We start from the raw sequence: 23,900 nt of genomic DNA on the forward strand, positions 1-23,900 counted from the left end.
AGGGTCAGGCCTGGTTAGTACTGGAATGGGAGACCACATGGGAAAACTGGGTGCTATAGGCTTTAGGGAAAAAAGAAAAGAAATGCCTCCCCTAGCATGATGGGAAGCCACAGAGGGTGCCCAGGGGAGAGGGTGGCCAGCAGTTCCCTGGGGCCAGGCCCTGCTTCCCCAGGTCCCTCGTGGAGACCCAGAAGGCCTAGCCTCTGCTCCTTGCCTGCTGTCTCTCTTCCCTCCACCTCTCCTTCTAACAGGAAAATCACAGGGAAGTGAACCCTGTGGGGAGAAAGGAGAGGATTTTTAATTAAAAGTTTAAGAGAATTCACGTCCCGACATCCTGAGAGAGTCGCAGCAAGAGAAGGCGGGGAGCTGATGGGGCAGCGAGGGGCAGAGCAGAAAAGTAGGCCATGCCAGCTGAGGGCTCCAAGCATGGTCCTCCCAGCTGCCCCTGCCCGGCTGGGGTCCATCACTGTGCCAGGCTCTGAGCCGCACGGGGCCCTCTGTGCAGACACGGCTTCAGCAGCCTCTGGTTTTCCATCTGGGGAGTGGTGGGGGCTCAGCAGTGGTGCTGTGGCTAGGGCAGCACCAAATACTGACTCGAAAACAGCTTAAACTGCTGTGCTGCTCCCTCTGCCTGGCTCCACCTCTGGGGGTAGGAAGGTGAATGTTCCTGCTGCCAGGAAGGAGGATGAGGCCTGGTGGCCTGGCTGGAGTTGTGATGCTTGGTCAGGGCCAAGGCTTGGGCCACATGTGACCCAATGCAGGGCTGTACACACACCCTGTGTATAGTCCACAGCCCCTGGCAGCCCCTTCCTGAGAGACAACCACACCTTGGTCAGGATGGGAGAGTGGGAGGGTGTGGGGGCTCTGGGCAGCCCACCAGCTATGGGAAGTTGTTTGACAGGTGGGTGGACGGATAGGTGATGGCGACGATCACTGGGGTTCCTGTTGGCTGTGTTTGCTGCATGCCTGGTAACTGGCACAGCCCATCCATGCGTGGCTATTATGTGCTGTGTAGAGGCAATGCTGGCATCCTGGCCCCCTCGCCCCTTCCTCCTTGCCCCCAGCCTGCCTGTCACACACATGCCCTCATGTGCCAGGCTGTGAGTAGGAAAGGCCACTTAGTATCTCATTAGTCTTAGCCCAGCCTGGGTCCGGGCAGTCCCTGGGTGTGAATAGGGTACCTGGGCACTCCTGGGGCAGGGCTCAGTCAGGCCTATGCCATCCCTTCCCCTGGATTCTGGGAGGTCTCTGACACCCTCGGGCCCTGCCCACTAACCTTCATTGGCTCTCCAGGCTCTGAAGCTGAGCTGGGACATGTGTTGAGGGGGCATGTGTGCAGGGGACAGGCCAGAGCTGACCTGTGAGGTGGCCCCACGTCCAGAAATCTTTCTTCATCCCATTCCCTCTTTACCCTTTCCTGGGAAAAGAAAAACATGGAGGGGGAACTATGACAGACATCGTATTTTGCAAAGTGAGCTAATTACAGGGCAGTCACATAGAGAGATGAGATTAGCAGAAGGATATTTGATAAAAGGGAGCCCAGGTATGCACATGGGTGGTGGGGAAAGGTCAGGATCACCCTGAGGAGATTGTGGGGCCTGGTGCTTCTGCCTGGGCCATGGGGAGTGGAGGCAGTTGCCTCCCTCACTCAGGCCACAGTCACAAGGCTGGAGTGTCATTGCTGTCCACAGATGAAGCACAGGTTGGTCCATTTTCTCTCTTCAAATGCTCACTACTAATCTGCTGGGCCTGGGGACAGGGTCTTCCCAACCCTCCCACCTGACTCGTGATGGGGACGCAACAGCCCAGGGCACTCCTGCCACTCCATGGTGCCCTGCTCCCCAACTCTTCAGCCCTTGGCACTACAGGGACACAGGAAGATGATCTGGGAGTCTGAAGCCCAGCAGTCTAAAAACCATCCCTCAGCAGGGCCCTGAGGCCCCCAGCACCTGGAGCCAAGGGTCCAAGGTACAAACTGAGAAAAGCTTCAAGCCCCTCAGAACTCCAGCCAGGAACATGATGCTACACTTGTACCAGGACCCCAGGATGTGAGTGAGTCCAGGGGAAAGGCCAATGCCCTCTGACCCCCGGTGACTGGGAACTGCTCACTGCTGCACCCCACCAGCTCACTGGCTGCCTCCTGGGGACAGGTCAGCAGACATCTGAGGAAGGAAAACGAGAGGCAGGCAGGAGGCACTGCCTGCTTCCCGACCATCCACGTTGGTTCCTGGGGGTTCTGCCTTCTCACCCTGTAGTCTGCTCCTGCCAGAGATCCCCTGGCCCACAGGCACTGCTTCCACCCTCCCTTCTCTTCAGCAACCAGGAGTTGTTTCGGACTATCCCTCCCTGGCTGCCTCACCTTATCCTGAGTCAACCCCAACATCCCTGAAGCCCTAGCTCTGGCTGCAGGCCTCTGACCCCTCCCCTGACAACTACAATGGCCTCCACTTCCTGTGGATTGGAGTCTAACTGCCCACCCCAGTTCAGAACTTGGAGCCTGGCTTCCCCTACAGTGGAAGCTGGTGGCCGCCCTGGATTCTGCTGGATCTTTCACTCCACTCCCCCAGATTGCCACAGGCTGTTCCCTTTGTCAGAATGCTCTTCTCTGTTCTGAGGTGCAAACTCCCTCCTTCCCTCTAGCCTCAGCCTCAGCGCCCCTTCTCTGTGCTTCCAGGTAACTGGGACACTTTTCCACAGAATCTCAAAGTGGAGTCAAGTGACAGGGATCTTCCCTGCCAAGCCCCCTCCTGGAGCAAAGGATCCAAGATGCAAGCTCAGAAAAATATGAGGCCTCTTCTTTCAATAGCGATAACCACACGGCACAGGCGATCTACACGCTGGCTATACCTCCACTCAGAAGACCCCACCGGCAGTCCCACCAGGTGGACTCTTACTGCCCATCTACAGATGGGGAAACTGAGGAGAAAAAGGAAATCACTGGCAGAGGCCACAAGGCTGATGGGTCAGTGCTGTAGCTGCGATCTCGCCTGGCAAGTCTCCCTCTTCATCCAGTTGCCTGGTCCACGCTGCCCTGGAAGCCAAGTCACCCTCACAGACTCATTTCTGGAAACCCTACTTGTGAAGAGGCTGGGGGAATCTTATTTCAGAAGCAAACAGGATTTAGTTGGCCCAGCTCTGCCACGTGGCAACAGACCTGGTCCCTAAGTGGTGGAGCAGCTTTGGCTAAAGTGAAAGAACCTGGGTTCCCCTCAGATCCAGGGTAAGCTGCTTCCCCTTTCTGGTCCCCTGTTCTCCCGTCTGTCTCTGACAGCTGCCCCTCAGTGCCAGTCACTAACCAAAGCTGCTCATTTCTGCCCTCCCCAGGGCTATGGCTCCTTGACCCCTGGCCCATGCCTACGCAGCTCATGGATGGATCTCAGCTTGCCTGGTTCCTGGTCTCCTCAAGCCCTCTCCCATCCCCTGCCCTGACCCTGTCTCAAGTCTATCTGTCTGTTCATCTGTCCATCTGCTTGACCACCTAAGGCTCCTCTCCTCAGAGGCTGCCAGACCTGATGACTGGGGACACAGGGGAGGAGAGAACCAGGGCTGCTCAGAGAGATCGTGAATAGAAGGCTGGGAAGCCCCACACTGAATCTTCAAAGGCTTCATGACTGCTGTGCCAGGTGCAGACTGCGTGCCCTGCTGACCTTTTCTAAGTCCCACCCCATTGCCTAGGGCTGCCCCTGCTGGTTTCAGATGCCTGCCCAGCCTGCACTTGGCAGTCCTGTGGGATGAATATGTGAACTGAGAATGGAGAGTTGCCCACTTGTCCACCAACCCTGCCCAGGGAGGGGCTGGACCCTAGGCACCCAGGAGGCTGAAGGATGGGGCGTCTTGCCCTAGCTGAGCTCCATAACTGGGCTCCAGCTGGTGTTGACACAGCAAACATGCTGCAACTCCCATTTGTCAAGGCACAGAGTGGGCAAACACAGGAGGCTGCAACAAAGGGCCCGACAACCGTGACCAGCCTCTCAAACAAGGGCCCCCAGGCCTGTGCCAAGAGGCAGGAATCTTCGAGCAGCTGGATACTCTGGCCCTCAGAGGTGAGAGCTGGGGACAGGGCCCTTGATGAGGCCCTCAGAGAGGGGAAGGCTGGCAGGAGGCCCTGTAGCCTAGGATTGTTCTACACATGGGGCGGAGCTAAAGGAGGACAGATTTGTCTGTCCGTGGGGCCTGTCCCATGTGCTACCACCGGAAGCATCCCTCCCTGGACTGGTGTCACCAAAGCCTGGGCATAAACTCTGATGACAGATCTGTACAGCCACACTTGTTCCAATTGTACTGGTAGGGAAACTGAGGCCCACAGAGTGTGAGGTTTGCCAAGGGCTCAGTGCTGCTCAAGTGTGAGGGGGCTGCAGCACAGGATGTGTGAGGGCTTTGATTCTTGGCCACCTTCTATGCTCTGGTTCCAGTCATGGGCACCCCGTGCCATGCTGCACCTGCCTAAGAAGGAACCTTGGCCACAGGTTCTTTTTTGGGGCAGTGCAAGGTCTAGACTGTGTGGGATGTGGTCTCTGGATGGGGTCTCAGCTAGACCCCAGGGAGCCCCGTGTACCCCAGGGAGACCAGCCTCACACTGCATCTGCACATGTGCTCTGTGGAGCCTGCCAGTGGGCAAGACCCTCCGCCACTGCATGCACGCACCCCAATACACATACATGCGCTCTCCACCTCAGGACCTTGGGCCCTCTTGCTCCCTGATTCTCCCTTGCCTAGCTAAATCCTCCCTCCCCCCAGGTCCCTTGGGCCTGGTCGAGGATCCCCATGGGCTTGCCCCATGGCTCCACCCTTTGTGGCATGCATCACATCACTGCCATCTTCAGCAGACTACACTCCTCAAGGGAGGGGCCCAGCAGGTCTATTCGTGCTGTCCCCGTACCTGGTAATATACTATCATGCCAGCACACAGCAAGGGCCAGTGCTCAGTAAACAGAAGCTGAAGCAAGGGAATCTGAGGCACCTAGTATCCCAGGACAGGAGGAACCAGGGTCAAGGTGGAGTCTCCTCCAGGAAAACCTCAGGTGCCCCTGCACGGGTCACCACAGCACCTGGGGACGGTGAAACCTCAGGTATTAGCTTGGGGAAGACAGCTGAGGGTCTAGGAGGGTCCCAAGGGCCTTCTTGCCACCCTATGGCCCCTACCCTGGGTCTGCAGCACTATGCCTTCCCCAGCAGCACCTCTGTGAGCCTCAGCTTCCTTCTCCCATAGACACCCACTGCCACAGAGAGGCACTGCTCACTATGTATTTTAGGGCATAGGAAGTGGGGCCAGAGAAGTGACTGGCCGCTCCCAGGGCCATGCTTCCATGAGGCCAAGCTTCCATATGTGGATATGCAGCTACCACCCCCAGAAATCAGGTGGAGAGCCCTGTGCCCTGCCTGTCATCCCCACGCACCCTCTCTCCTGCAGTGGAAACTGATGCACAGGCCGAACCTTCCAGGTTCCCCTCCCAGCCCCCAGTACTCCCATCTCAGTGGATTCAGACTCAGTTCTGCTCACTCTCACTGCTAGGCCAGTACCCAGGCTGGGAACTCTACTGAGATGCCTTCCTTCTTCCTTTCTTCTACCTTTGGAAATTCTACCTGCCTTCCAAGGCTCAGCTCAAATGCTACCTCCTCCAGGCTGTCTTCTTAGACTTGCCTGTCCCATGTTAGCTGCTCCACACATTGGGACCCCACAGCCTGTTGCCCGTCTCCTTGAAGTCTGGGCCCAGAGCAGACTTGGGGCCACTGGCTCGCCCTTCCTCACATGCACCTACCCTCCCCTAGCCTCGCACATGAGGATTTCAGAACAAAGAGCCAGACACTATTAAAACTCAATTAAAATTCTTACTTTTCTGATCCTAAATTAGGCTGATTTGTCCCTGTGGCACCTGCAGGCCCTTTCCCTCCGCCTCCTTGCATCTGCTCCCTTCGCCAGCTGGGACCCCCGGAGAAGAGGGCACCATCAGGGGATCCTCCCTCTACGCAGGCCTTCTCTAGGGAGTGGAGACACATATATCTCCCTCCCTTGGGGTTCATTTTCTCCATTCAATGGACTCCCATCTCCCTGTCCTGGATTCTTCTCCTCTGGAGGTGAGGTATAAAGGTATTAAAAAGGAAACTCAGGGCAACAGCTCCCAGCCTGCACTTGGAGCCATCTCCTGGCCATCCTCTCCAGCTGCTCCCCAGCAACCCCCAGTCGAGGTCCTGCCTCTAGGCCCTTGTTCATGCTCTGCCCTCCACCCCGCATTCTCACCTTCCCTTCCTGCCCCTGGCCTTTCCCTTTGCCCCAGCCAGAACCACTCTGCTTCCTCCCAATCCCTGGGAGCTCTGGGAGGGGCAGGTACACAGGCTCAGGAGCCAGGGTAAGCAAGGGGTACTGAGACCTTGCCTCACCCAGACAGTGACCACGGTTGACATCTAGTCTCAGACTCTGTTCTCTCATCTGTAAAATGGGCATTCTGCCCCACAGCAAGTAGACATTGGAATCACACCTGGCCTAGGGCCAGGCTGGGGGCAGCAGAGGTTTGCTGAATGACTGAGTGAGCAAGTGAAAGACAGGGAGGCTGCATGGCACTCCCAGGGGAGGCACCTGGCATCAAAAGCAAGGCCATAGGGCGGGAGAGGCTCTTGCAGTGAGAGCTGGGCCTGGGGCATCTCAGCCAAGGTGTCCCCACAGGTGGTGGGGTGACACCAGTCACGACACCCAGGGTGTTGAGCTTCTGGGCCTGACACATGCCTGCAGTCAATCCCTTCCTCTGACCTTCAGCCACTAGGGAGAATTGGGTGGCTGGGTACAGGTGTCTGGGGCTGACCCGTCAGGCTCTGTGGGCCTTGGGGTGATGCACACCAGCCCCCCTAGACCCTTCCTTTGACTAGCAGGTGCTAGTCAGGAATGATCACAGTGCTTCTGACCCCTCCTGAGGTCCCCGCATCTTGGAGGAGGTCCCAGGAGAAGGGCCTGCTCCACAGGAGCAGTCTCAGGAGCCAGAGAAGCTCAGCCCCAAGTCCACAAGCCAGCCTTTCCCAAGGCCTGGCAGGCTGGGCCAGGCCCTTATCTGACCACCACTAGCTCAGGCGGGTGGGTGAAGACAAGAGAATGACTATTTCTCCTGAGGACCTTTGGCCATGCCCCAGCCATGTCCCACCAGAACTGTCTCCCTTGACCTTCCCAGGGAGACCAGCTCCCAGCTGGAGGCCTTCAAGGGGTCTTGGGATTCTAGACCGCCAGACAGAGATGCAGGCAGGGGAGGCTGTCCCCACACTCATGTCCAGCTGCTGGGGGTAGCGTCTTTGCCCAAGGCTCATGCTGACCCTAGGGACCCTTGGGTTTACTGTCCCTTCCGCATACATCCAGGCCACCTCGTCCAAGGAGCCCTCTATGATGCCCATTCCTTGGTGATCACTCTGCCACCTCATGCTCCCTAGTCTCTCCTAGCATTCACCACCAAGTCCCTTCCTTATCTCCTTGCCGGCCAGCTCTCTGGCTGCCTCCCTCTGTAGGCGGAGGGCCCCAAGGGTGCCCACACAATGGGTGTCCAATAGATGCCCAATCCCCAATGCTTCCCCCATCCCTGGGGACCCCCAGCTGGCTCCTGTGGGCGGCACCTTGCCAGGAAGCAGCGGCACTGTTTGGGTGAGGGGAGAATAATCAGCTGTAAACGCCGCAATCAGGGAGAAAAGGCTGCTTGGGCGCTTGGCGCCCACGCGTGCGCCTAATTGGCTCCACGTGTCTGCGGCTCCTTTCAAGAGCAGGAGAGTGGAAGGGTCAAGATCTCTTAATGTTCATAATGGAGGGGAGGCAGAAGCCATCGCCAGCCCCACATAAACACCTTTTAATTGCCCCGAGAAGGGTGGGCAGAGGCAGCCAATGCCACAGGATTTCCTGCCTGTCCATCCACCATTACTGCACCTTTTAGAGCTTCCCTAGTGTGGAGTCAGATCCCAGAGGCTGAGCCCCAGCCACAACCCAGAGCCACAGCCCTGGCATCTGTTCTACAAATGTTCACGAGTTTGCAGAACTCGTGTTCTGTTCCAGGCCAGGCCTTGGCAGTAGGCGACACCCATGGCCTGGTCCTCCGGGGACCAACCTGTTTGTCTCACCCTCATCAGTGAATGCACCAGTGGACCCGGCTGAACTGCCCTCCAGCTGCCTCAGTGCCAAACTTTCCCCCACATCTTGCTGCCTCCTCCAGGCAGCCTTCCTGTGACCTCTCTGGACTGAAGGGATCTTTCTCCTGCTGGCCTTTCTGCCTGCACCTCTCCGAGGCCCCCAGTATCTCCCTGCTGTGGCTCCCATGGCTGCATTTCTGTCCTGTTAGGCCAGTGGTTCTCAACTGGGGCAACTTTGCCCCCAGGCCACATTTGGCGATACTTAAAATTATTTTTGGTCGTGACAACTGGAAGAGTGGTGTACTGCTGGCATCTAGTGGGTAGAGGGCAAGGGTACTGCTCAACATCCCACAGTGCACAGGGCAGACCCATCGCAAAGCAGGATGCAGCTCGAGGTGTCAGCAGTGCTGAGGCTGACGCCCTGCTTTAGATAAGGCTTTAGAAAGGAGGTGGGAGCTGGGCAGGATGGTCTCCTTCCTGACAAAGGGAGCAGTCTGCTGCCCCACAGTCCCTGGCTCCCTCCCTGGCTCGCACCTCCTGCCCCTCTGAATGCCCAGCCCAGAGCCCAGTTCCTGAACAGACCCAGTCACACTGCCAACAATGCATCACTTTAATTGGGTTAAGTGGCCATTAGCAGCAAAAGCAGGGCGGCTGTGTGCAGAAGGGTTTTTAATTTTACTATTTAAATGATGCTCATTCCCCAGAGAGGCCACCGATGGTGGGAACAATGCCTGCTGGAGCCCCTAGAACCAAGGCCAGAACTGCACGCCGCCCCTTCCCATCCATGTGAGCCTCATGGGGGTGTGGGAGGGGTGCTCAGTGTCTTGTCTTCACTGCCTAAGGAAGAAACTGAGGGGGCAGGGACTTGCCCAAGGTCACTAGGTCATCAGAGAGCAAGCCCCTGTCAGAGGAAACCAGTGCCCCATCTCCTGTTCCCTCGACCCTGTCCCACTCTGGACAGCAAACACCACATGGCCACTAATGGTAGCAGAGAGGAGGGCAGTGCCTGGGGAGCCATTTGTGGGGTCTGGAGCCCAACTATCTGGATTTAAACCCTGGTTTTGGCCAGGTGCCATGGCTCACACCTATAATCCTAGCACTTTGGGAGGCCAAGGCACACAGGTTGCCTGAGCTCAGGAGTTCGAGGCCAGCCTGGGCAACATAATGAAACCCCAGCTCTACTAAAATACAAAAAAATAGCTGGGCATGGTGACATGCACCTGTAATCCCAGCTACTTGGGAGGCTGAGGTATGAGACTTGCTTGAACTTCGGAGGCAGAGGTTGCAGTGAGCTGAGATCCCACCACTGCACTCCAGCCTGGGTGACAGAACAAGACTCTGTCTCCTAAATAAATAAATAAACCCTGGTTTTGCTGTGAGACCTGGAGCAAGTGGCTTAAGCTCCCTGAAGCTCAGTTTCCTCCATGTGAAATGGAGAGAAGAGAGCAACCCAGCGACCTGTATGAGGATTCAGAGCAATACAGAGCATGCAGGCTCACTTCAGGTCTGGCACTTGGTGGGCACTCAGAGGCCAGTAATCCTGGGAAGGAAAGATTTCGACCATTTTTTTGGGAAAAGTCCCGAACTCTGAATCTACACAGAATCACCTGTGGCACATTAAAACATCCTGATGCCCTGCCCCCCAGCCCCCTGGCCCCCCAAGAATCTGATGCGCTTGATCTGAGGCAGGGGCTGGGTGCCACGATTTTAGAAGCTCCTCAGACAATTCCAATGTGCAACCAGGGTTCAGAAATGCTGCACGAAGGCAAAGGTTTGACCCTTAGGACAATAGGAGGGACCTGAGGGGGAGGATGGGAGGCACGGGCATGTTAGGAGGGGTTCTGGGCTTAAGCCTGGGGCTGGGGTCTCCAGGTGCCAGATTCCTAGCAGGGCCTCCCACCGTCCCTGGTTTGAGGAAGGAGGCAAAAGGGCCTCCTGGAAAGCAGGTTTCCAGCCACCACATTGATGTCCTTCCGGAACCTGCTCTGGCCTTGCTGTCCTAGCCCTGGGCTTCCCTTTCTCTAGGAACCAAGCCCGTTGAGCCTCGGTACCCTTGGCTGTGTCCCTGAGAGGAGACTGGAATCTCTCCCACTTGGGTCACCCCTCACCTAATCCTGGGCAGGGCCTTCCCTTCCCCCATGGCCTCTCCTCCGAGCCACACAGCACGGGATGGTGCTGCAGGGGCACAACCTTCAAGGGATTGTCCACACTGTGGTCTTTATAAGTGACACTCCTGGAGTTGTGAAACCAGAAGTGCTGGGCAGGGAGGGTACTCATGTCCTGATTTCACAGGAGGAGAAACTAAGGCCTGGGACAGGACTGGACTGAGAGTTCCATGAGGGCAGAAACAGGGCCTGTCCTTCATCACTGCACCCCCAGCACCTGAACAGGGCATGGTACACAGTAGCCAGTGGCAGATGTTGGTGAATAGATGGAGGAGGAATGTAATGATGAGGGGTGGTCTTCCCGAGAGCCAGGCCATAGGCCAGGGCCCAGCTGGGAGGGCAGGAGAGTCCTGATTTGGGTCCAAGTCTGCTATAAGAACTTATGTACCTCCCTGTTCCTGCTGGGACTCAAGACTCTGAGAGAGTGGGTCCTATTTCAGAGGCCCCCATCTCCCTAGGTAGTCAAAATTCCAAGACAGGTACCCCTCCATGTTTCTGAAGCTGAGGGCCCAGCCTGTTTCCCGGACTTGGGGATGCTGGTTGCTTGCGTTGCAAGGCCTCTGATCTGGCCTGCTCTCTCCTGACTCTTGGCCCCAGCAACCACCCTTTGCAGCTTGGAGAAACTCGTTACAAACATCTGATTGTCCCTGATTAGATGAGACAATGAACTTCCGTCCTGTGTTGCTCAGCTCCCTCTTTGCAAGCCCCCAATTAGAATTCCAGACCAGAGCAAAGGATTTAAATTGGATTACTGGATGGGGTACACGGAGAGAGGAACAATGTAGTGGGGGGTGGGGGGTCCAGTCCCCCAACAGCCCTCCCTTCATATACACTCAGGCTACAAACCAATATGAAAAAGGAGAAAGGGACCACAACTTGATTAAAAGCACATTTAAAACATAATTAAGACCAAAGCTCATCTTCAACAATTAGGACCAAGCAGCGGGAAGGGAGGTCCTCCCCTTCCTCTGGGGATATGGGCAGCCACATCTTGTGTGTCTGGAGCTGGGGGTGCTGCAGCAGGAGGAGTTCACTGCCCAGGAGTGCTGGGAGGCCACGGGCTGTGGGCTCAGTGCACACCTCAGGAATAATGTGGGGAGTCAAGGCGCTGGCTCAGAGTCAGGAAGACCTGAGTTCAAATCCTGGCTCTGCCATATCCTGGCCTGAAGCATGGCACCTCTGAGTCCTAGTGTCCCCCTCTGTGAAGCGGCGGTAGCCAGGGCTTCCTTCTCCGGGTTGCTGTGAGAATGAGGCATGATAGATTCAGCGCGCGGTGAGTGTCTGTCTGGTCAGTGCATGCCTTTCTCCATCATTTCTCATAAAAAATAATTTCTGGGCCGGATGCAGTGGCTCATGCCTGTAATCCCAGCACTTTGGGAGGCCAAGGCGGGTGGATTACCTGAGGTCAGGAGTTTGAGACCATCCTGCCAACATAGTGAAATCCTGTCTCTACTAAAAATATAAAAATTAGCTGGGCGTGGCAGCGGGCACCTGTAAACCCAGCTACTTGGGAGGCTAAGCCACGAGAATTGCTTGAACCCAGGAGACGGAGGTTGCAGTAAGCCAAGATTGTGCCACTACACTCCAGCCTGGGTGACAGAGTGAGAGTCTGTCTCAAAAAAAAAAAGAAAAAGAAAAAGAAAAGAAAAGAATTTCTGTTTAGTGCTGGCTAGCTCAGGCCATGGCTGGGCTACAGGTGCAGTGGAAGGGAGAGATACCTGTCTGCCTCACATGGCAGAGTCCAGCAGGGGGGGATGCAGGGAGAGGGTTGGGACCAGGACCTCAGGCCTTCAGCTGCTCCTCCTAAGCTATCAGAGTTGATTGTTCCTTTAGGGGTGGGGAAAGTGGCTTGGAAAGAGACCCCAGCCCTGTGATTCCCAAAGGGCTGGGCAGGAGGCTGGGTCCTGGGCTCCATGCATGGAGGGTGGGTCAGGCATCTGTCTCTGCCACCACTCACATCCCTGCTGTCCCATGGCCTGGGTGAGTGGCAGGCTGAAAGGCCTGAGGGCTGCCCCTTCCCACATTTATCAGACAGTTCCAACACAAGTTTGGGGCTGGGTGCCCACATTTGTAAACTGGACAGGGGGCAGCAAAGCTGGGAAGTAGTGTGCAAATGAAGGATCTGGAAGGAAGTGGGGCAGAGACAGAGTCGGAGAACAAGGGAAAGGCAGGAGAAGGGCATCCAGGCCCGCCCAGTTCAGAAAGGCAAGAAGGTGGGGAGCGATGCACTGGCTGAGAGAGGCAAGAGTAATGGGCTGCTATCCCCGCAGAAGGTGTGGCTCTGCCTGCTCTCCGCTGTCTTCCCACACTCATGACCAGGAGATCCTGAAGGTTGGGTGGGGCCCTGCTCTGGGTCCTCTGGGTGGGATGTCCTCAGAGTCCACCTTCTCTGGGAATCTGGCCCCAAGAAGCAGCCTCCACCTATTCCATGGCCCCAGGTCACATAAGGACAGGCATGGGGGACAGCAGGGCTCAAACTCCTGGAGAAGGAAATTCTGGTTCTCTCTTGGGGACTGGATATGGCAGGGTGTGGGCTGGGGTGGCCACCCCAACTTAACCCAGCCAGGACCCTGGCCTGAGCCTGGGCACAGCTTGTGTAGACTTGCTCATTTAAAAAAAACTGCTTTATTGAGAAACAATTTATACACCGCAAATCCACCCAAATAAAGTATACAATTCAGTGGCTTTTAGTATATTCAGAGTTGTGCAACCATCACCACAATCTAATTTTGGAATATTTTCATCACTCCGAAAAAGAAACCCTGTACCCATTAGCAGGCCTTCCCTATCCCTTCCCTTCCCAGGCACCCATGCATCTACTTTCCATTTCTATGGATTTGCTTATTCTGGACATTTCATAGAAATAGGATCACACAATATGTGGTCTTTTGTAACTGACTTCTTTCACTTAGCCTAATGTTTTCGGGTTCATCCATGTTGTAGCAAGCATCAGGAGACTTCATTCCTTTTTTTTTTTTTTTTTGCTTTTAAAGAGGTGAGATTTTTACTCTATTGCCCAGGCTGGAATGCAGCAGCACGATCATGGCCCACTGCAGCCTCGATTTCCTGGGCTCAAGCCTCAGCCTCCTGAGTAGCTGAGACTACAGGTGTGTATCACCATGCCCAGCTTCGTTCCTTTTTATTGGATTAGTTTGTCTTTGACACAGGCTGGAGCAACTGCAGGTATGCTTCTGATCTGGGGGAAGCTTGGATGCCTCTCATTTACATACGACCTTCCCTGGTCACTTGGCAGCTGAGAAGCCCCATCCCACCTACTCTCCCTTGGATGAGTTGATTGCCAGGGGTCCACCTGCTTTGTCATGGCAGCCCAGCACGTTCCTGTTACCCCTCAGAACTACAGTGGCCTGAGGCTGACAGGCACAACCTCTCTGAATATAGGGGCCCAGATGAGGGAGCAGAGAAACATTCAAAGCCATGGGCAGAGCAGCCCCCATCCTTATGTGGCCTTCTCTGTGGGGCTTGCAGAGCCCCTCGACACTCCCTCCAAGAGAGCCTGCAGCCTACCTCAGCGGCAGACTCCACTAGCAGCAGGTCACTATCCTGACCAGGAGCCCATCCAGGGCACCACCCATAAACAAACCTGGGGACCCAGAAGAATGGGAAAACCCCAGGCCCAGAAGGAGGGAGGGGTAGGGCCTGCCCCAGTCCCAGCCTCAGGCTCACACAGAGCCCCAAGACTCCAAGTCACCACCTCTCATGCAGCTACTCCAGAAAATATCATCCTGTTCCTGCCGCGGCTGCCCACATTCCACGTGGGCACAGCCCTGCTGATGCTGGCCCAGCTGAACTCAGCAGGGCCATGTGATGAAGGCTCGGGACACTGCCCTCATGGTGCAGGACCTCTCCACCTGGCCCTCCCTCAGCGCCCCCCCAACCCCCGCCCCCAACACACACACCTACCTTCAGGGCCTGCACCTTCCTGTCCAGCAGGCTCTCAATGTCCCCCGCCACCTTCTCCACCAACTTCTGAGGCTCATTCTCCTGCACCTCGAACAGGTTCCGGTTGTCCTTGTAAATCTGGAAGGAAGCAGAAGCCAGGGGTGAGACCAGGTGGTCCCATGTCCCCATGCCATGGCCCCTGCATACCCCTCTGCACAGCTCACCTCAGCACAGTCCTCACCCGCACCCAGACCCTGTCTTTGGCCTCCGAGAGAGGGCATGGAAGGCCAGCGCCCCCACAGACTTGAAGGCAGGGCAAGGCCAGGGGCTCCGTAGCTTGCATCTGGGATGAGAGCCCAGTTTAGGTTGGTCGTTGTGGTTGGTGGGATGGGGTTGTCACGGCCTTCTCTGGGCCTCAGGGCCCCCCCTTTCAGGGTCATGAGCAGCCCCCCCTGACTAGCTCAAGGTAACTGTGAATAGCAGAGGGGAAGGGTGGGCTGAAGAGGAGGCAGGAGGTTGAGGGGAGATGGAGTCAATAAGCACACACTACACACCCCATCCCAACAAGAAGATGCTCACATCCATGCATGTGCACACACACAGCCACGGCTCCGCACTGCTCAGGCATCTGGACCCCTTTTAGTGGGTGCTGCCCCAGGGCTCTTGCAGAAACTAACAGGAGCGCTGGGCAATCCTACCGGCTCCTCTGTCATTCAGGGCACAGAATATGGGGAATGGGGACCAGGGAGGAAGGGGCAGGTTGAATCTGCCCAGCCTTACTCCAATGGGGGTGGGTCGGTGCGCAGGCACGTGTGGCAGTGTAAATCTGATGGTGTGTGTGTGTGTGTGTGTGTGTGTGTGTGTGAGTGAAAGAGAGAGAGAGAGATGGCTCAACATATCCATTTGTGTGCACGTGCCTGCATGTTGGGGCTGGGGTGGGGTTAGAATCTCTAACCCCCCAGGGGCTTGTGAGTCTTAGGAGCAGATTTCTGCAAGCGTCTTTGTTCACGGCTGGGTCTTGGGGGTGTGTGTGTGTGTGTGTGTGTGTGTGCATTTGTATGCATCATATACCACGGCATGTGTCTCCAAGCCTGACTGGGTCCATGTGTTCATTCAGGTGACCCAAGGAAGTCTGTGCCCCAAGCACAGGCTCCTTCACCACCAGAGGTCACAGAATAGGCTGCTGTGACTGAGCCGTGCCACCAGGCTGAGCAGAAGTGGAGGGATGTGGAGCGACAGAGAGGAGGTGATGAAGGGAGATAAGGAGGGGGGAGAGGCAGCCGATGAAAGACAGACAAGCAGTGAGAGATAAGGTCGGTAGAGTGACAGCGAGAAGGCAGGGAGATAAGACCTTGTCATCTGACAGGGGGACGGGGTGGAGGGGGTTGGGTGCTGCCAGAGCCCCTGCCCTGCCGCTACCCAGTGCCTGGCAGTCCAGGGGTTAAAGCACCGCACAAAGCCGGCTCAGGCAATCTTCTCCTCCTCCCGCCACCCCCATCCCTCCCGGCTTCTCTTTTCTTTTTGTCCTTCTTTTAGAACAAAATAATTTGTGGTGAAGTCGCTCCTTCCAGCAGAGCAGTGGCAATCAGGGGGCGAGACTTGAGGCCTGGCCACATGGCCAGGAAAGAGACAGGCCCTGAGTGAGTGCCAGGCCAGGATGTTCCCTGGGCCCCTGGGCCCTGCCTCAGGACAGAGATTCACAGAGGCAGACAGTGATAGAGACAGAGGGTGAGGAGGGGTTGGACCCTAGGGATCACTGAGGAAAGGCAGGGAATCTAGAGCCTAGCACCTTACTGTTGGAGAAACTGAGGCACAGAAACAGGAGAGGACAGGTCAAGGCCAGGTGATTGAGTGGCAAAGCCAGATACCCCATCGGCTTTCAGCCATCCTTGATAGTTCACTCTGGGGTTTGTGTGGCCATGGTCTCAGTCACATCCACCGATGCCTCTGGAGAGTGGCGCCGCGACCCACTTGCACCAGCAGGGGGCACTGCTGCCCGGCTTCTCCTGGCCTGTAATGAAGTTCATACCTCAGCCTCTGTCAAGGTCATTCTCAGGTGCAGCCACAGTCTGGCTGTCCATGGCTGTGTACAGCCCCAGGATCTGAGGCAGGACCATGTGGTTCTCCTGGGAAAGTCCAGGAGTCCCTCCTCTTGGGCTCCAGGGTGCCCCTTGCAGCCTGGCATGGTGACTGTGCTGGGGATCAGGGGGCCGCAGAGTGAGCGGGTCTCTAGGTGGCAGGTCCACACCTCAGGGCACCAACAGGTGACATGAGGCCTTGGAAGCTGAGTCTCTACCAAAAGTCACTCATCTCTGAACCTCCATGACTAATCTATTAAATAAGAGAACAGTAGTCCCCACCTCTTGGGCTGGGGACAGCAAACCCATGCCTTGAGCAGCCTGTGCTGTTGTTACTGCTATTGTTTGGGATCACCAGAATTCTGCACATGGAATCACAGTCCCTCCCTGCCCCCATTCTCTCCCTGCTAGATCTGTACACTTGGGGCTGTCCAAAGCCATCGCCTGCATTCCTGAGCTGGTAGCCTCAGTCTCCTAGGGTCTGCCCACCTCTAGCCCCACCCCCTTCTCCCAGATTGGCCTGGGCAGTCTCCCACACTGGAGCCACCCTGTCCTTGTCTCCGACACCTCAGCCTCGGCCCCAGAGGTGATAACGGTGGAGCCCAGACACTGGGACGCCACTGATAGGGCACAGCCATGGCCAGCTTCCTTCTCTCTCTCCCAAGCACCATATCTGTGTGCTGTGGACACTTGACAAATCCATATGCTGGATTCTATGTCCAAAAGCAGAGCTCTGGGGCCAGCTGGGCCCAAGTCTGATTCCTCACCTTCTGCCTGCAGCTGCAAGAGCCCTCAGGGCCTAGGGATGCATCCACTGTGCTTTCTTCCTCTTCTATTTCTACCGGAGGACCCACCACAGCATCTTTCTGCCAGCCCTGGTGCCATCACCTGGGGCCCATCAAGCCCACTGACCTATCACGTGACTGCAGGCTTCTGGGTCTCCAGCCCACGCCAGTTCCCACAGCTATACCTTGACTCACACTGTCTCTGCATCCCCTCCACGTTGCCCTGCTGTCTAAATCCTCTCTAGGGCAAGGCCAGGGAAATGGGCTGGAAGGGGTTTCTGGTGAGAGGAAAGCAGAATCCCAGAAGTGCAGGGGCTGGTCACACTGCCAGCCAAGCCTGCTTCCCAATCCCAAATGAGCCCCTGAGGTACAACAGTCCTCGAATGATAGCCCCTAGTGCCACAGCCCTCCTCTCAACATTCCCCTGAACTTGCCCCGATTGTCCCTATCTTCTAGGGTGGGCCCTGAGCTGAGCCCCAAATCCCCAGGAGATCTAAGTGACACAGCCCAGCAGATGGTCCCACCCTGGGAGAAAGGTCATCTCTACATTGATGTGGTCCAGGGAGGTGTTTTCCACCTGCAGGCCCAGCAGGAGCCCAGAAGAGCCCAGGGCAACTCCAGTGCACAGACTCTGCCCAGGGCTAGCCCCACTCCAGCCCCAGCCTCTAGCCCTGGCTCCTCGGGCCAGCTGGGAAGTGGCAGAAAGGTCAGGGTGCACCGGATGCAGGGCCTCAACCACCACAGCAGGATGGCAATGCCCGCTGATGTCCTTGGCCCAGAGAGTTAATTAGAAAAAGCCAACTGCTCCCACAGCAGCACAGCTGGCACAGCCCCACCTCTGCTGGACTGAGGAGCACGACAGGGCCCAACCGATCCCAGGGTACCCCAGCTCTGTGCCAGCAGTGATAGGGAGGGAGAGGCAGCAGCTTTAACCCACAGAGAGTGCCAGGATGCTGGTGGGACAGGGTGGCAGACTGGAGCCAGGTGGAGATGCGGGAGAGGACTGAGGAACAGGGAGAACAGGGGTGGCTGATGTCCCAAGGGACAATTCAGGAGTCTGTTTGGAGCCCCTTGTTCCCAGGAATCCTTGGTTCCCCACTCTGTTCCACATACTGGTGACCATGGCTCAGCTGGTGCCCTCCTCCCTTGAGGGCACTTCTATCCCACCAGTGATGGAGACCTGCCCCTCCACCTCTCCCCTCCCCCAGGGCTGGCTCTAGCCCCAACCCTCTCTCAGCTCTAGCAGTTCTTTAGTTAGGCATCAAGGCAAGTCTGGCCAGCTCTCCGGCCTAGGGCTTCACAGGGCTCGTGGGGCTGATGCCTCCTTAGAAGCCCTGAACCCTCTGCCCAGCCTCCTGCTTCCCCCATGACTCTGCACAAGTGGGAGGCAAGCCTGGAGGACCCTTGCAGGAATGGTGACCTTGGACAGGAAGCCTGCATGCTGGCAGGGGCAAAGGGAGCCAGCCTCGTTCCCACAGCTCCTAACAGTCCTGCCTGGGAGACGGGAGTCCAGTCACCAGCCCCAACGTGTCTGGAACATAGACAGCCACCACAGGAAGCTAAAGGCCTTAGGACAAGTGACCTGGACAGGCCCCAATCAGAAGGTATTTTGCAAAGTCTCAGAAAGTCAGCAGCAGGACACCCCAGACCTGAGCTACCACCGAACTTGCCTAGGGCAAGGGGGAAGCTGGAAGGGGAGAGGAAAAGGAGAGAGGAGAGGAGAAAGGAGAACAGGGAAAAGCAAGGAGGAAGAGCCAAGGGGGCTGCAGGAACAGCCCTGTTTGCCCCGAGTGTTAGCTCTGGCTGCTCTGGGGCAGGTGCTTTACACACGTGACCTCACTGATCTCCTACGACCCCTGAGGAGGGTCCATTCTGATCATCTCCATGTGGCAGGGAGGACACTGAAGCCAGAGAGGTTAAGGCACATGCGAAACTGGGGTTTGAACTGGGTCAAATCCAAAGCCCTTGCTTTAGGTCATACTCTTTGTACAGTTCTGTTCCCTGCCTTTATCCCTAAACTTGAAGGCAAGACCACGGGAAAAGAGGCATAGGGATGAACTTCAGGCACAGGCCTCAAGGGTTTGGGGCGGATGCAGGCAGACGCTGAAAGACTGTGGCCCCTGGAAGGTGCGAGGGCCATGCTAGAGGGGAATGAGGGGAAGACTGGCAGGGCCAGCCCAATCGACTAAGCACCCACCCAACCCTGGGAGTCAAAACAGGCACTTGCACGCGAGGCTCTTCTCCGCAGTGAAGGCCAACAGCCCTAATCTCTGGAAAATTAAATCAGAAAGAAAATGGAACAAGAAAGATTTGACGCAGGCTTGGCCCTGCTGCCAGCTGTCTCCTCAAAGACCCAGCTCACCTTGGGGCTTTGCCAGGTGCTCCAGCACCCCTGGCCTAAGCCCTGAGGCATGACTCCGGGGAGACTGGCGCTCCACGCCCCCCTCACCACATTTCACCACAGGGAGCAGCCAGGTCAAAGTCTTAACTGCCCATTAGGCCCCTGTGGGGAGGACAGCCAGTGGACGAAAGATGGTGGGCGAAGCCTCCTGAGGCCCGACCCAAATGAACAAGCCCTGGGGAGGAAACCACCTCAAGAGGCCACAGGGTCTGCAGTTGGAGGTCGGAGTCAGCTGCCAGACTGGGCTACACTCATGTCAGGGATGTTGGATGGGTGGCTGAGGGTTTGTGGTGGCTTAGGAAGCCTGAGATGGGCCAAAAAGGAGGTAGGGGAGTTGGGGACAGGTAGTGACCAGTTCAAGGACCTTAGCCCGTCAAGGCAGAGCCAGGTCCGGGTCCCCCACCTCACCCACCCCTTCTAGGCTGCTAACCTGGCCTTCTGCCTCCGTGAGAAAATACAGGGTATTGACATAACTGCAAATCCACCTTGAAGACTGGAGGGTTGATGGGGTAGCCAGGCAGCTGGGAACTCTCTACCACTGACAGCTCCTGGGACAGATCCAGGACAGGCTGCACCCCTCAGGGCTCCCCTTATAGCCTAGTTCTTGATGGGACTGAGGGGCTGCCCCAGGGTGGGTGCACAAAAACCCTAATCCAGCCACAAGACTGGGTGTGTGACTGACAGCTCCCCAGGTGGGGGCTGAGGCCAGTCCCTCACCAGCCTGGCACAGGGCTTACAGTAGGGCAAGGGGCCCCTGGAGCCCTCAGGGCACACTATCGGTGCCCAGGCAGGGGGGTTGTGTGCCACTCAGTTACATGCTTCATCAGCTGCTGACATTTGCCAACCACCATGTTAGGTTCCTAAGTGGCCATGCCACACTGCCACCATCCCAGGTGGGGTGGCCCCATGGTCAGCTGTATATGGTGTCCTGTCACACACAGGTTTTGTACACTGTGGTGATGGTTGTCCCATTCATAATTCCCCTTCATATCTAGTAGAGAATACCTGGGATGAACACTCTCTCTAGAGGGCATCACAAACACAGAACCAGGCCATTACAATCGGCCTGCACAGGCTACAGTGGAAGTCACACAGCAGTGTGGAAGCAGGGAGGAGGGTGCCTGGCCTGGTCTCCTGGGTGGGCGGCCCATTCATAGCACTATCCTCCCCTACCCCCACTTCCTTACATCCCCACTGGAACAGCAGAGATAGAACAGACCTCATCCCTGCCCTCCTGGGACTCTCTATCCAGAGGGGACAGATGCCCAGACAGGTGGCGGCAGAGGGAGGTGTGCAGGAGACACTTGGGAGTGGGGCTAGTCTGCTCCGGGGTGGTAGGGGGCAAGAAAAAGCCTGAGGAGGGCTTTCCAGGGGAAAGGACATCTGAGCAGTCTGAAAGGCTGGGCAGGGGTTTTTGTGGGTGGATGGGGCAAGGGACGCTTGGCAGCAGTAGCGCCAGGTGCAAAGGTTGGGAGAAGCAGGGATAAGGGACTGCTCAGTGGCTGCAGAGGGACTTGTTGGGGAACAGAAGCTGGGGAGACAGGGTGTGAGGGCAAGGGGAGTAGATATCCAGGTGGTGGGGACAGGGGGATCCTCCAGGAAGGAGGGATATGTGACTGACCACAAGGTAAGAAAGGCCCGGTGGCTGTGGTCCCTCATCCTCAAGAGGCAACTTCTAGGAGCTTTCACCAGGAGGATTCCCTTCACAAAACTCACAGGGGCCTGACGCCCCCACCACCACCCCCAACAACGCCTCCCTGTTTTTAAAGTTAAAGTTTAGTTGACTGTCATCCATTACCGCAATTAGTACATTATGTCTAATTATGCAATTAGTGTAAAAAGTGCACTTGCCGCTGAGAATGGGAAATTACGCTGCCTCGTTACGCTGTAAAATCCATGTCATAAAAAGGCTCAATCTCTTGTTTTTCAAAAGACACAAAACCCAACACAAAACAATAAACCAAATCCTCCCAGCCAAGCAAGGGCCAGTCTGTGCCAACCTCCCTGTGCTTGCCCCTGTGCAGAGCCTGCCTGTGAGGCCTGCCCTGAACATGCCCCCAGGCAAGGTGCCACCCACCAGAGACACTAGGCATGGCCCATTCCTGGGTGTAGCCCTTTGCTTCTCTGAAACATATGCGAATTTCCAAACTGACTTGAAAACTGTGGCAATCCTGATTATCCATTTACACCAGGCCTGACTTGAGTGAGGCCACCAGTGTTAAGGCCTGTATCTCAGGGGAGAACAGTTCTAGAGGGAAATGGTATCCACCCAGCTCTAAAATGAGAGGTCCTTTCTCCAAGGTTCCTGATAGCTTCTGTGAACAGGGTTGTAGATTCCAGCTCGGAAGCGGGAGGAACTTTCTCACACTTAGGGCTCCCAAAGCCTGAAAGCAACACCTGGATAAGTAGTGAGCCCCCCCGCCACAGGGACTATTCCAGCCCAGCTGTCAGGAACGCTGAGAAGGGATTCACCCATCATTAGCCAGCACTGTGGCTGGATTCCAGGCTGCCATCGTTAGATAACAGCATTCCTATGGCCGTGTGCCTATGTGAAGCTTGCAGTCTGTGACTTTATCTTCCCTAAGTTCTGGCTCCCTTTGTGATTACGGGGATGCTCTGGGGACAGGTTGGGAGTGAGAAAGAATCAAATGAGGTCTCCCTACTACAGAGGTGACAATCCCAAATGGCCCTGGGCATGGGGGCTAGAGAGGGGGCACACTCCAGTGTCCCTGTCTGCCTATGCCAGCATGAGGTGCACTCCTGTGTACCTCCGAACAAATGCTGCAGGACCAGAGCCATCCATGATGTTATCTCCAAAGTCACAAGTTAATGCTCTAGCATGGGCTGCTGAGTGCCTGCCCAAGAAGCACTCTCCCCAGGCAGCTTCCCTGAGCCCCTGCCTCTGAGCTCCCATCACTCCTTGATCTGAGATGCTTGACTCAGGCCTTGGGGTGGGTGGCACAATACCATGGAGACAACTTCACAGCCAAGAATCTGCCCTGACCTCCTGGGATGATGCATGACCTCCTGCAGGTGCCACTGCTGAGTGGACAAGGTATTCACAGAATTCACAGAGCAGAGAATCTGAGGCATGGAGACCCACACATCCCAGGGTCCATGAGGCACTGGTTCCCTACAACCTCACCCACCTGCAATTGGCATCCATTGGTTCTGGGTGTGCTGAAATATTGGAGCACTGACCAAACCCCAGAGAGAAGCAACTACTGAGAAAGCAGCTGGGGTAGAAGGGAGGAGGGCATGGACCCCACTGGAGGGGCATCTGTTGCCTGAACTCAAGACAAGTGTCCCTGGACAGCTCCAGCCTCCAGGCCTTTGTCTACTCAGATGGGCTGGAGAGCAGGGGAGACAACTCTGGCATAGCACAGCCACATGGACACCAGCCATGGAGACTCTCGGGGACCCCATCCTCTCAATGTGGCCTGGAATAGCATCGGGTGGGGAATTTGAGCCCAAGGTGAACCAAACTGCAGGCAAGAACCAGGGGCCCCTGTTTGCTCCCCCTCCCTGAGTTGGGAGCCGCCGGCTGTCGAGGCAGCTGGGAGGGAAGCTGTGCCCAGCATACCAGCTGGCACGGGGGAGTGCGAGTAAACATACCCGCACTTTCCCAACTCACAGAAGTCGCCGGGTGGCGGCCGGCTGGTGTGGGCGCCCATGTTTATGGGAAGCAGATTGTTTGTGTCGGCGTCTGGGCCCCCTTGCCACCCACCCTGGCTCTGCTCTCTCCCGCTGCCTCCCCACCCAGTTGGCCCTGCCTTCCTTTCATCAGAACTCTTCAGCCTCTTAACTGCAGAAGGATGGGGATAGTGATGACAGGTCCTCTGTGTGGCCAGACAGGGCTCAGCGCATAACCCATGGAGTCCTCGTCATTTGACAGCTCTGGGAAACAGAGAAACTGGCTGCAGAGTACAGGCAGTGAGTGGAGGTGCCTGAGGCACTGGGCTTCTGAGACCCCAGCCATCTGTTCCAGGACCCCACTGCCGCTCAGTTATCTGGCCCGCAGACAAGCCTGGCCTGCCCTTCAGTCCGTTCACCACCTCGAGCAGCCCTGGCCCAGCTTGGCCTTGGACAAGGACCCTGCCCTCGCAGCAGGACAAACGGCCCCCTCTACCCTACAACAGCCCAAGTAGACAGACCCAGAGTCGGGCCGCTGCCTTGCCATCTGGCGTCTTCAGCCCCTTCACTCTCATGCCTCCATCTTCAGATATGTAAAATGGGTTAAAGCCCCCCTTACTCACCTCTCAGGACTCAGGGACAGTGGGCTGGGAGGGTGGGAGTGAAGGGCTCTGGCAGCCAAGGTGGGCAGAGGCTCCAGTGGACCCTTGGTGGGCCAGAGGGGACGCCCAATCATGTCTCAGCTCCAGTGGGTTTTTTTTTTTTTTTTTGAGACAGAGTCTCGCTGTGTCGCCCAGGCTGGAGTGCAGTGGCCGGATCTCAGCTCACTGCAAGCTCCGCCTCC

The 23,900-nt window shown here is 56.6% G+C and overlaps 1 protein-coding gene across 4 annotated transcripts in view; it reads right to left on the reverse strand.

Annotated features, from left to right (window-relative positions):
* Window positions 1-23,900, reverse strand: part of LOC105480493 (calcium voltage-gated channel auxiliary subunit alpha2delta 2) — a 140,697-nt gene that overhangs the window by 56,877 nt on the left and 59,920 nt on the right. For all 4 annotated transcript variants that reach the window (XM_011739465.3, XM_011739462.3, XM_011739463.3 and 1 more), the window contains exon 3: window positions 14,181-14,297. In XM_011739465.3, coding sequence (XP_011737767.1) covers window positions 14,181-14,297 — 117 coding nt within the window. The remainder of the gene's footprint in view (window positions 1-14,180; window positions 14,298-23,900) is intronic.

Source organism: Macaca nemestrina, chromosome 2, assembly GCF_043159975.1.
Source record: "Macaca nemestrina isolate mMacNem1 chromosome 2, mMacNem.hap1, whole genome shotgun sequence".
NCBI classification, from domain to species: Eukaryota; Metazoa; Chordata; class Mammalia; order Primates; family Cercopithecidae; genus Macaca; species Macaca nemestrina.